The sequence below is a fragment of the Solenopsis invicta genome, chromosome 3, assembly GCF_016802725.1.
Source record: "Solenopsis invicta isolate M01_SB chromosome 3, UNIL_Sinv_3.0, whole genome shotgun sequence".
In the NCBI taxonomy this organism is placed as follows: domain Eukaryota; kingdom Metazoa; phylum Arthropoda; class Insecta; order Hymenoptera; family Formicidae; genus Solenopsis; species Solenopsis invicta.
The window spans coordinates 15,655,753-15,668,945 of NC_052666.1; the positions used below are offsets into that span (position 1 = coordinate 15,655,753).

The 13,193-nt window shown below is 41.6% G+C and overlaps 1 protein-coding gene across 5 annotated transcripts in view; it reads right to left on the bottom strand.

Annotated features, from left to right (window-relative positions):
- LOC105196912 overlaps positions 1–13,193 on the bottom strand; it is a 140,090-nt gene that overhangs the window by 34,910 nt on the left and 91,987 nt on the right. For 4 of the 5 annotated variants that reach the window (XM_039447676.1, XM_039447678.1, XM_039447675.1 and 1 more), the window contains one exon: positions 603–794. The exons of the other annotated variant lie outside the window; for it this stretch is intronic. In XM_039447676.1, coding sequence (XP_039303610.1) covers positions 603–794 — 192 coding nt within the window. The remainder of the gene's footprint in view (positions 1–602; positions 795–13,193) is intronic. 5 annotated transcript variants of the gene reach the window in all.

Below are 13,193 nucleotides of genomic sequence, written 5' to 3' on the forward strand. Positions count from 1 at the left end.
TTCTCATTTTTGAACGTATTTTTCATATTACTGTTTTAATATTCGGGCATAAAATTTGGCATAAATCTAGCAAAATTCAACACAACTGTTGAAATTTGTTAATTGTAAAAGAGGGACGTCAACCGAGGGACGTTAAGGGCAAGAATCAATCACATTCAAGAATTTTACAACAGTTACAAAGCTGCTTATTCTGCTGAATGCAGCCAATTAAATCATGGTAAGTGGCAAATTTAAATATTATCATTGGACAACTTCAAGTAGATAAAGCGACTAAGTTAGGTTAAATTAACAGATTTTTTTTCAATACTTTGACTTTTCTAGGTTTTCAAGGATTTCTATATTGCTAATAATCCTGCATACGTTACAAGTTAACGATCTAAAATAGTACATACATCTGTATATTTATTATATACACTGACTTTTTGCGAGGTTCTTTATGGAAAATAGAGTCATTTTAATTATAGGTGGTCATATAATACCCAAATGTGTGTTTGCGCGCGCGCGCGCGCGTATGTGTGTGTGTGTGTGTGTGTGTGTGTGTGTGTGCGCGTGTGTATTTTGCATATACTTATCTCTAGACAAAAATAATCACAAAGATTTACTTTAATTTGTCCATTGCATTTTCCAGTAAAATCCATAATATGAAACCATCCAGATACTGTAGGAAATCCAGCCATTAGAACTGAGAGATCAATAGCAGAAAACCCGATCACAATGTCTCTTCTTAAATTTATGTCTTTAGACACATTTGGATCAATCAAATGCCATACTTTGAGAATTAATCTTTTTTGATTCTGAAAAAAATATAAAAGTAAAACATAGATGAAAACTATATCATAAGTTTATCATAAGTTATCATGAATTAAATCATATATATGTATTTTGATGAAAACATTTTTAATAAAACTTCAATAAAATTAAGATGAAATTTCGTTAACGTTTTATGTAGAATTTTACATAAATTTTGGAACATTTTACAGTGATATTTTGATTTAATATACTGTTACGTTCTGCGGAATAACAATTCTTTTCTTTCGAGAATAGATATATCGTTGCTCGACGCACGTGCAGAGTTGACCCACAAGCGCTTAAGATAAGAGAGAAGGACAACCAATGCAGGACATGCAAACCATAATTATAAAAATGTGTGCCTGGGATCATAAAATATTTAAAACTGTCTCCAAGGTTCACCGACAGGTCAGCTCCTCTAGCCGAATAAATAAATTAAAATACGAGGAGTCTTGAGAACACGACGCTTTTGACACTGGAGACGGGTGGGCCGTGTAGGCGAGCGCCGGAGGTAGGAAAGGCTAGCACACCAAATCCACCTCCCCACAACCGCAACTTTCTCTTTGCGCCGAAAATCTATGTGCATTGCGCAATAAACATGCCAACCCTTACCAAATAAGTGATTTCCTAAAGGTCGCCTGCATTAGCTGACAAACGTTAAAATAGAAACGCGAAGCCTCTCAAAAGAATAGCGCCCAACGTAAGGTCGAACTTAAGTGTATAACATTTAGAGACGCTAGAAATTTGATATCCAGAAATCGTAATTCTCATGACCGCTACCCTCTTGACGGCAAAAATCAGTGCACATGGCACAAATAAACATCTCACAAGTATCGACTAGGCAATCCTCTAAAAGTCACCTACATTGTCTAAAAGAAAATAAAATCAATTTACAAGATTGCTCCAAGAAGTAGCGCTTTGCGGCATTATGCGAAAGCGCGTCTCCTTGGCGAACATTAGAGGTAATGGGACACTGAAAACCGAGATTCCTAGGAGTGCGTGGGCAGACTTAATGAAAAACAGCATACCCAGTCATTAAAAAATGTAAGAATTATGGGCCAAAATTGGTATACAGGGTGTCAGGTAATTACCGCCCGTGGTTTCGTGGATTGATAGATCAAGTAAAACTGAGCAGAAAAGTCCTTTACCATTTTTTAATATTCGCAATAGTTACTGAGATAAAAATTAGTAAAATCGGCAAATGAGTGCGTACTCTTCCTGCCCACCGCATGCGGGGACCGCCTGTCGGTCGCCAAACCATAGGCAGCTGCGACAGGTAGCGCGATGAAAAGGGTAAGACGGCTATTGCTGCTTCTCCCTTCTCACCCCACCGCCTGCTGCAGCTGCCTATAGTTTGGCGAACGACAGATGGTTCCCGCGTGTGGTGGGTATGGAAAGTACGTGCTTATTTGCCGACTTTATTAATTTTTATCTCGGTAACTATTGAGAATATTGAAAAATGGTACAGGACTTTTCTGCTTAGTTTTACTTACTCTATCAACCCACGAGACCACGGGCGAACTTTACCTGATACTCTGTATACATAACGAAGTGAAACTGACGTGGTAGACTGACGAACTGACGAAGTAGACTGACCGTCCTACGTTGGTTCGCGAGGGGATTGATCGCGCCCGGCTCCTCCAAGATCGAAGCCGACGTTCCTTTCTGGAACACTACATCGAGCGGACACCTTCAAGACCGAGAGTTATCACATACACAACTAACACTCCAATAGTAAGTCATTAACAAATTTGTTTCTCTTCTCCCTCCCCCAATTCCTTATCTTTGTTTTATTTCTTTTTTATATGTATTCACTCAAATTAATCCTTAGTGTCTAACAATAACCCATGCCGGAACCGAGCTCGCCGGACCACAAAACGCCTCCGAAAAGAGAAGACTAGGAAAACGCGTCGCCTCCTTGACGAAGCCTACCACGAGTTCCTACGGGGAATAGGCCGCAGCCAACCTTAAGCTAAGTCAGTTCCTCTCCAATCGCCTCCACCTCCTATTCCCGAAGACCCTGTGGTCCCTAAAGCCCCGCAGATTCCTCAATCCGATTCCCCAAGCCCTTCAAATTTCTCCTTACTTTCATACACGGTAGCTCTTGGCTCCCCTCCTGAATCGGTTTCAACTATCTCTTATTCCCCGGTCCCTCCTCCAGAATTTAGCCCACATAATTCACCCCCGTACACTCCGGCTAATTCGGCTGACGCCAAAGAGTATTATAATCACCTCTACCGCCTAACTCCTCCACAACCCGATATTTCTCACTTGGGTTCCCCCGAGTTTGCTTGGCGCACTTCCACCTCCCCTACGCCAAATTAGAAGAAATCTCATTCCCTTCGTCTCCAGCACCTTTACAAGAGTACGGAGAATATTCCGCCCCTCTCTCTTTAGCACCTCTTCGAGAATGGGGAGAATATTCCGCTCCTTTCTCTCCAACACCTCTACGAAAGTGCGGAGAATATTCCGCTTTTTCTTCAGCACCTCTTCGAGAGTGCAAAGAGTTCGCGTTTCCTTCTTCTCCAGCACCTCTACAAGAGTGCGGAGAATATTCCGCTCCTTTCTCTTTAGCACCTCTTCGAGAGTGCGAAGAGTTCACTATTCTTTCTTCTCCAGCACCTTTACGAGAGTGCGGAGAATATTCCGCCCCTCTCTCTTCAGCACCTCTTTGAGTGTACAAAAAATTTGCTATACCATCTTCTTCAGCACCTCCACGAGTGTGCAAAGAAGATCCCGTTCTATCTTCTTCAGCACCTCTACGAGTGTGCGAAGAATTCTCTCTACACATCTCCTCCCCTTTTCCTTAGCACCTCCTCGAGGAGGCGTGCTCACCAGAACTCGAAGAGGTCCTTTTTCCTCCTTCGTCCTTCTCACATGATTTTGAGAAGATCTCCCCACCTCCTTCTTCTCCTCATGTCCATTCTCCCGGGACCGAGCAAGTGATCCCAGAATTTTCATTTTCCCAACATAAAACGCCCCTCTCCATCCCCATGTCTTCTGCATTGAGGTCCCCATCCTGTGGACCTCAAATCACTAAGAAACGCCGTTGCTCGGGCTCCACAGGGCATGGCTATCCCATTCTTTTACCTTGGTCATTCAGACCCCTATCTATTCCCCGTTACCAGATTCCATTCCAGGTTCCCCCCACCTACGGTGAAGATAAAGGAACTGTGACTCCCCTCCACATCCGCCCTAACACAATCATCAGGGTTCTCTGCTCCAGAGCGAACGCCATTATATAACCATACATAGATCAATACACGCACCGCTATACATACATATGTTAACGGTTCATACAATAAAACTTAAATTTGTCAATAATATTGAACGATTAGTTAAATATAAAGTAGTTAAATGTAGGGTTAGTTAAATATGAGGGTTAGTTAAATATAAAGTAATTAAGTATAGAGTTAATTAAATATAACGTTGGTTAAATATAAAATCGTTATAAAAGCGTTAATTAAATATAAAATCCTTTTATAAATACTCTGACAATGTTTAAAATAAACTTTCATAAAATTTAATTGTATAAAATATTTTTCCTCATTAAATTAGGTTTTTCTGATTTGAATTAATTTTTTTATCATAAACCCCCCCTCCACCATCCCTAGCTCTTGATAAATTTCAGCACGTGGTCCGATCCTGGGGAAAGCGTTTAAATACATTGCCCCGAAACAGGACCAAGGAGCGCGAACGACGGGCTGGACATCTGTCATTGGATCCTGGTCAACCATTAGCACATGGCCTAAAACGTCTACGCTCCTTTGGTGTCACGTATAGTACGCGTGCACAAGCTCAGAGTTACGTCCTCCCCCTTTCCCTAAATCCGACTTATTGTAAAATAAGGATCTCACTCCTAAGTCCGGACGTAACAGATGAGCAAAATTTTTGGGGCCCCTCCGGGATAAAAATTGCAATCTTAAAGAACAGGGATGACTACTAGGTCTGGATCGGATAAAGAGCAAATCGAGGAAATTTATCAAACTGCTATAGAAAATCAGGATAAACCTAAACGCACACGAAACATAACAGCATACACATCAACCTCTTCTGGTCCCTCTACCATCACTCCTAGATCATTTGACCATTTTACCTTGTACGACTTAGAGGCTTCGTTAAGAGATATCGACAAAACGCTTGTGCCTGGTTCTGACGGTTCCAGCGATTCCGGCGGTTGCGGAGACGATACTATAAAACCTCTCCAAATCGAACCCATCCAGAAACCTAAGAAAAAGAAAATAATGGCGCACCTTAATCCGTTTGCTACCTTAAAATACGCGGTAGAGGCAGTCCCTTTTTTCGATAAGCAAAATATCCCGTTGTCATATTTTATCGAGGGATGTGAGGAAGCAAAATCTATGCTAATCGCCAAAGCCGAAACTCAATTTGCCAGAATTATTAGAACACGGATTGTAGGCGAAGTGCATCGCACGATCTAGGAGCAGAACTTTGATAATGTTGCCCAATTAACTACATATTCAGAAAAAGTTTATGGACTATCCAAAAGCGTATACCAGTTGCAGGGAGAGTTAGGTCGCATCTATCAGAAAAACGAAGATGTAATTACTTATGCAAATAGCGTTAAATTATTAGGAAAACAAATACTAGAAGCATGTAAATCTCATACCCCTCCCGATCAAAATATAAAGGCATCATTAGAGAGAGACATGAGTAAATATTTTATTAGAGGGTTAAAACCAGAAATCAAACAGAGAATCGCGAGAGACTTAAGCGTTCAAGAAACTGTGTCTGACGCATTACGCATAAAAAGAGAATTGCGCTTAATAACTGATTTGCGGCAGAGTAAAGGTAATATCATGAGGCAAGCGCCGATTAGTGTCCAATCGCGTGAAACTTGCCAAATTTGTTATAAGGAAGAACACTCAGCTTCCAAATGTAGGAAAAATGCTCAAACGGTTCAACAGTCTTGTTAAAATCAACCTGGGTACCGAGATATTGGTGTCAAATTTGCAAAAAACGCGGATATGCCGCCGATAAATGATCGATTTCGCAATCCTCAAGGCCGACAGTCAATTAAAGTGATTTAAGGAAACAATATTATTTGCCAATTATGTTCCAAATCTGGGCATGACGCTAAATTTTGCCAAACCAACAAAACTAATAATCAAAGTAAGCCTCCTGTAATTTGTCAATGGTGTGACAGACCAGGACATATGGCTAATAATTGTTGGAAGAAGCAAAACAAGCAACGCAATACAGAAAATAAATCCAAAGTCACTTATCAGCTCTGTAATAATTTCGAAAGGGCATTTCGCAAAGGACTGCCGATCTGGTTTGGAGAAAGAAGCGGCACCTAAAGATTCATTGTTCTGCCGTTATTGTAAAAAAAAGGGCATCTCCTTGAGAACTGCGATTTACGGACTGCGAGTAATAACCGTAGAAAGGCTAACGATCCGGAAAACGCGAGTGGTCCTTCGAAGTCGGGTGTGCAGCAGAGGTCCAAAAGAATCCCACACCCGGCAACAGTCCAAGAAGCCAAATAGATAGATCCGCGTTGATCACTCGTCAGATAACTATAAACCTCGATAAACATAGTCGCGTACCCACTGTTCAATTAAATTTTTGCAAATCAATTCCCCAAATCACCTTCATGCTAGACACAGGCTCTGGGCCAATCCCCCCGGCGGAATTCACGGCCGACGCTTTGGTCTGGTCATACGCCAGAGCGAAGGCCGTCTGCTTGCAAGGGGGAGTGGTTACCCCCAGGGTCGCCGCGCTATTACGGGAAAGAGCACGCCGGCGGGCCATGAGGGCTTGGCGAGAGAGCCTCGCCAACGACCCGCCGGCGGCAGGATCTCGGATCTTGGAGGCCGTCCTACCCCACTTGGACGAATGGGCCGCTTTTGGGGCGGCTTGTCCTACCAGACGACACAGGTGCTCACCGGGCATGGCTGCTTCGGTGAGTACCTGTGCAGGATACACAAAGAGCCGACGACGCAATGTCACCATTGTGAGGCTGACCGGGACTCCGCGCAGCACACGCTGGAAGACTGTCCAGCGTGGGAAGAGCTACGCGGAGTCCTGCAAGAAGAAATAGGTGAGGACCTCTCCCTGCGGGCCATCATTAGCCAGATGGTCAGCAGGGAGAGGGCATGGGTCGCCGTCTCCTCCTTCTGCGAGCAAGTAATGCGGCAGAAGGAGGAGGCCGAGTTAATAAGGTAGAGGAGGCCGGGGGGACGTATGCCCCCGGCGAAGACAACGGCGACAGGGGCGGTGGGGACGGGGACCATGACCCACCTTGGCTCCCCCCCCCTCCCGGGCCCTCGTGGCCCGTCTGCCAAAAGGCGGCGTGGAGGTGGGCGATCAGTAGCTGTCGCCCCCTCCCTGCCCACAATTGAGGAGGAGGGGAGCGACAGCGCCAATATTGAGAAAAGGCGACCCTGCTCCCCTGCGGCTGACGGCCCCGCTTTCGGGACGCGCAGCCGCGGGAGGAGGGCCCCTCACATTGGTGGTGAGCCCGGCGAGACAAATCCGACCTGACGGTCTAGGGGGAGTGACCCTGCGGTATAACGCGGAGTCGCTCTCCCCACTGCCTCGCCGGGGTGGGGGAGAAGGAAGGATCTTCTCTCCACCCCCCCTCCCCCCAGGGTAGTAGGGAGGACCGCGCTGCCGTCAGCGCGGTGCGAAGAGGCCCGGGGTTACGGCGGGGGCCGGATACCCCGGGCTTTACCCCCGAAACACCAGGGAAAGAGGCGGGGGGGGGGATGGTGTCCACCTACTCCGACCTAGGGCAGATTAGACCCTAAGCCCTGCCAGGTGCGTCCATCATCAGGACGCACCTGGCGCGCCGAGTCGGCCCAGGCCGACCGGGTCTGGGGGGCTCCGGAAGTATGCTGCACGCGTTCCCGGAGCCCCCCAGTCATGGACCAGGGCAGGACACTCGGAGAGGTTTTAGTGAGTATGTCCCCGCCGACACGTCCTCGGCGGGGAAGAGCCCCACATAACCATCAGGCCTCCCCCGGGGCCTGGGGTATGCGGTAACGCATTTCCTCTCCGTTAGCAAAAAAAAAGGCTCTGGGCCAAATATAATTAAAGAGAACTTCATACCCAAAGACAAATTTATTAATTATAATAACATATTGAAACTAAATAGAATAAACAAATACCCAGTTTATACCCTCGGAGAAATTACTTTGCCCCTCTTCGGGAAAGAAGTGATATTCCACATCGTGTCAAACGATTTTTCAATATCTCAGTCTGGCATATTAGGAAACGATTTCTTTAAACAAACTTCTTTCAAAATAGATTACGCACAGGAATATTTAAATGTATCAGGGATTAATATTCCTTTCTCTTCCTCAGAAACCATCATTGCACCTCCCCGCTCAGAGTCCTTGTTTTATGTAAGAGTAAGAAACCTGACGTGAAGATCGAGTACATACCCAAACTAAAAATAACCCATAGAATTTATTCAAAAGAAATAGTAGAAAACATTTCCGGGAAAGTATATTTTAAAGTTATAAGTAGTTTAGACAAAGAAACAGAAATTCAAGTAGCAACATTGAACCTTGAACCTCTTGACAAAATATTCAATAATCATGACTCCAAAAATATTAACAATAAAGACGATAGTGAAGATAATATAAATAGCAAAAATGCTATTCTCAACAAGATTACAAACGAGTACGACAATGAAATTAAAGAAAAGAATAAAAGTAAAATATTAAGAGGAAATAAAAAATTAAATAAAACCTTTAATCTAAATTCTGAAAATTCAGATCTTCAAACCTTTGGAGGAAAAGGTTTCCAAATCTCACTTGAATTGTGCAGAGACCCAAAAATCCACGAAGGGGAAAGTTACCAAACCTTTCTTGGATTGTCCAGCGGTTCAAAAATTCTTGACGAAAAAAGCTCTCCGATCCCTCTTGAATCAATTAGAGACCTAAAAATCTACGAAGGAGGAAGTTACCAAATTCCTCGTAGGTTGCCCAGTGATCCAAGAATTTTAGAAGAGAGAAGTTTCCAAATCTCTCCTGCCAATGCAGAATTTGTCAAAAATGATTATCAAATTCCTCTAATAGATTACACACCTGATGATCGCAAAAAGATAAATAACCAAATCTCATTAAGTGATGCCATACCATCTTCTATAATAGGGAGCACTTATTCCATTCCAAAAAAATTAAAATCTCCAAGAATTGAAGTACTCGATAAAAATAATTGTATACAAAACCTTCCCCAACATGTTAATACTAAAGAACTTATAAAAGAAATTAAATACTACAAGCCTAATATCGACAGCTTTAAGAAAAGCAAACCGTTTTCAGAAATAATTACGTTAATTCATACTCAATCTCAAAAAATAACTGAAAAAATTGAGGAAAAGAGAGAGAAACAAGAGATGCAGAATTATATGCCTCATAAATGTTTAGTAATATCTGAGGAGCCAGAGGAAGACAGGTTCGCAAAAATCATAGAATTACTACGGCTAGAACATTTAGATAAACGAGAAAAGGATAGTGTAATAAACCTTATAACCGAAAACCAAGATCGATTTCATATTCCAGAGGAGAAAATAACAGCAACACAAGTATTGCAACATAAAATAGCAGCGACGGATGAACGACCAATAAATATGCGACAGTATAGATTCCCGCAGTTACATAAGAAAGAAATAAACAGACAAGTCAAAAAATTATTAAAAAGAGGTATTGTAAAACCTTCTCAATCCCCATACAATACTCCTATATGGATAGTACCCAAGAAAAAGGATTCAAAAGGAACGCTGGAGAATGGACCTAGATTTCCGAGCTTTGACTTTCCGTGAATGACAAGACCATCGGACGCTTATCCATTACCTAATATTGTCGACATCATAGATCAACTAGGCGGAGCGCAATACTTTACAGTATGCAATCTAGCCTTTGGATTCCACCAAATAAAAATGGATCTAGCTGATAGTCACAAAACGCCTCTAAAAAAAGAGGACTAGGAAAGCGCGTCACCTCCTTGACGAAGCGCCTCCTACCACGAGTTCCTATGGGGAATAGGTAGCAGCCAACCTCAAGCTAAGCCAGTTCCTCTTCAATCGCCTCCATCTCCTGTTCCCGAAGAGCCTGAGGCCCCTCAGGTTCCTCAATCCGATTCCCCAGGCTCTTCGAATTCTTCCTTACTTTCATACAGAGTAGCTCCTGATTCCCCCCCCTGAATCGGTCTCAATTATCTCTTATTCCCCGGTTCCGCCCTCCAGAATTTAGCCCACATAACTCACCCCCGTACTCTCCGGCCAATTCGATTGTCGCCGAAGAGTATTATAATCACCTCTGCCGCCTAACTCCTCCACAACCCAATATTTCTCACTCGGGTTCCCCTGAGTTTGCTTGGCGCACTTCCCCCTCTCCTACAACAACATGGAAGAAATCTCATTCCTTTTCTCTCCAGCACCTCTATGAGAGTGCGGAGAATATTCTGCTCCTTTTTCTTCAGCACCTCTTCGAGAGTACGAAGAGTTCGCTATTCCTCCTTCTCCAGCACCTCTACAAGAGTGCGAAGAATATTTCGCTCCTTTCTCTTCAGCACCTCTTCGAGTGTGCAAAGAGTTCACTATTCTTTCTTCTCCAGCACCTTTACGAGAGTGCGGAGAATATTCCGTCCCTCTCTCTTCAGCATCTCTTCGAGTGTACGAAAAATTTGCTATACCATCTTCTTCAGCACCTCCACGAGTGTGCGAAGAAGATCCCATTCCATCTTCTTCAGCACCTCCACGAGTGTGCGAAGAATTCTCTCTACACATCTCCTCCCCTTTTTCCTTAGCACCTCCTCGAGGATGCGAGGAGGCGTGTTCACCAAAACTCGAAGAGGTCCCTTTTCCTGTTTCGTCCTTCTCACATGATTTTAAGGAGATCTCCCCACTTCCTCCTTCTCCTCATGTCCATTCTCCCGGGATCGAGCAAGTAATCCTACAATTTTTTAGTTTCCCAATATAAAACGCCCCTCTTCATCCCCATGTCTTCTGCATTGGTTCCGGTCCTGTGGACCTCAAGTCACTAAGGAACGCCGTTACTCGGACTCCACAAGGCGCGGCTATCCCATTCTTTTACCCTGGTCATTCGGACCCCTACCTAGTCCCCGTTACCAGATTCCATTCCAGGTTCCCCTCACCTACGGTGGAGACAGAAGAACTGTGACGCGCCCACACATGTACATCCGCCCCAACATAATCATCAGGGTTCTCTGCTCCAGAGCGAACGCCATCATATAATCATACATAGATCAATACACACACCGCTATACATACATATGTTAACGGTTAATACAATAAAACTTAAATTTGTCAATAATATTTGGAAGATTAGTTAAATATAAAATAGTTAAATATAGGATTAGTTAAATATGAGGGTTAGTTAAATATAAAGTAATTAAATATAGAGTTAATTAAATATAACGTTGGTTAAATATAATGCGTTAATTAAATATAAAATCCTTTTATAAATACTCTGACAATGTTTAAAATAAACTTTCATAAAATTTAATTGTATAAAATGTTTTTCCTCATTAAATTAAGTTTTTTTTAATTTGAATTGATTTTTCGATCATAAACCCCACCACTATTCCTAGCTCTTAATAGATTTTAGCACGTGGTCCAATCCTGTGGAAAGCGTTTAAATACGGAGCGTTGCCCCGAAACAGGATCGAGGAGCGCGAACGACGGGCTGGACATCTATCATTGGATCCTGGTCAACCATTGACACATGGCCTGAAACGTGTTCCTCTCGTGCCACGCCCCATAGTACGCGTGCACGAGTTCAGAGTTACGTTCTCCCACCTCTTCCCTAAATCCGACTTATTGTAAAACTAGAATCTCACTTCTAAGGCTAGACGTAACAATACAGAAAGATACTGAGAATTTAAATTAAATTTACAATAGAATAATAAAATGTAATATTTGCCCTTTCTATTCGTCTGTGTGAAACTGTCAGTCGCACTCATCCGTTTAACCATGCTTTTGACTAGTGCTAATGTATTCTCTATAATTTTTAATATCTTGATGAAATTTAATTGTTTCACGGTCAAATTTAATTGTTTAACAGTTTCACACAGACAGATAAACGAATAAAAAGAAGAACAAATATTACATTTTATCATTCTATTGTAAATTCAATTTAAATGCTCAGTATCTTTCTATAGATTGTGTTTGTTAACTTCGTCATAAATTAACATTTCTGCAATCTTCTTTGCTCCGTTTCTTTCATAATATAGAATTCGAGATGTTGACCAATTAAAATCATAATTATTAATAAGACAGTGTTTACTATTAACAGAATGGACGCTTTCATGTTTTAACATTATTTTTATATTCCTGAACGCGTGTTTTCAAATGTTTGGTCAATATACAATGTTCTTTGGAAAAAACTGGCTTGTTTTTCTTGATTTACTTTCCTTGTGTTAATGTGATATATCGCGTCTCATGGACCATCCCTTAGACAAGTCATGCAATCAAACATGACGGGATGACGATATGCGTAACTTATGCGCATCGACACAAAGACGATTCTCACTGTTCGCAGAACGTTCCTCGTTTCTTATGTCGAAAAGGTACGCAGGCTAACGCGCATTTGTAATCGCTTTATATTAAGAATAAATTATATAAAGATGAAAGAAATGTTCCCTTTTCTGTTCCAATAGTCGTCCCAATACCTTGGTTTATTTTAATTTTAATGTTACAATCGACACATTGAAATGGGCCTAAATCTAAAATCAAACTGTTGTAGATTTATTTTATTAATAAACGCATTTTGCCAGCAAGTTGACTAAATTCGAATTATTTATTATAACTAATAGTGTTAATATATGTCCCGTATGTTAATAGCTGACACTGGATTGTTAATTCTTGTCCCAAATGCGGAGCAAAATTTAACAACTTTTTTCAAAATCGTTTCTTATCATAAACTTATTATTAATTTAAAAAATACTTTTGCTTAAGGATTAACTAAATGATCATACTATTACTTATAAAGAGCAATGTATAAAAAAAAATATCTAGATTTGAAGCTACAGCTGCTTTTTCAAAAAATGTTAATTTTAGTTTTCCCTATCTTTTTTTTCAAAATAATTTATTTCTAAGTTAAAAAAGATAATGACATGAAATATTAGACAGAAATACTAAATAGAATCTAAAGTCCACTTAACGCTACAAATACTTCGAAGTGTTTGATTAACCAATCAAAACAAAAAATTTTACAAATTGATAAATAAAAAAATGCTTCGAAGCATTTGTAGCGTCAAGTGAAACGTAGCCATAATTCTACCAAGAAAAAATATTTCTTTGATATGTTCAAAGTGCGCATGAAAAAATCATACTATTGATAAACAGTGGTCCGACAGACCGTTATCATGTTTCTGCTAATTTTATAAGTCTTTATAATAAAATATGTATATTT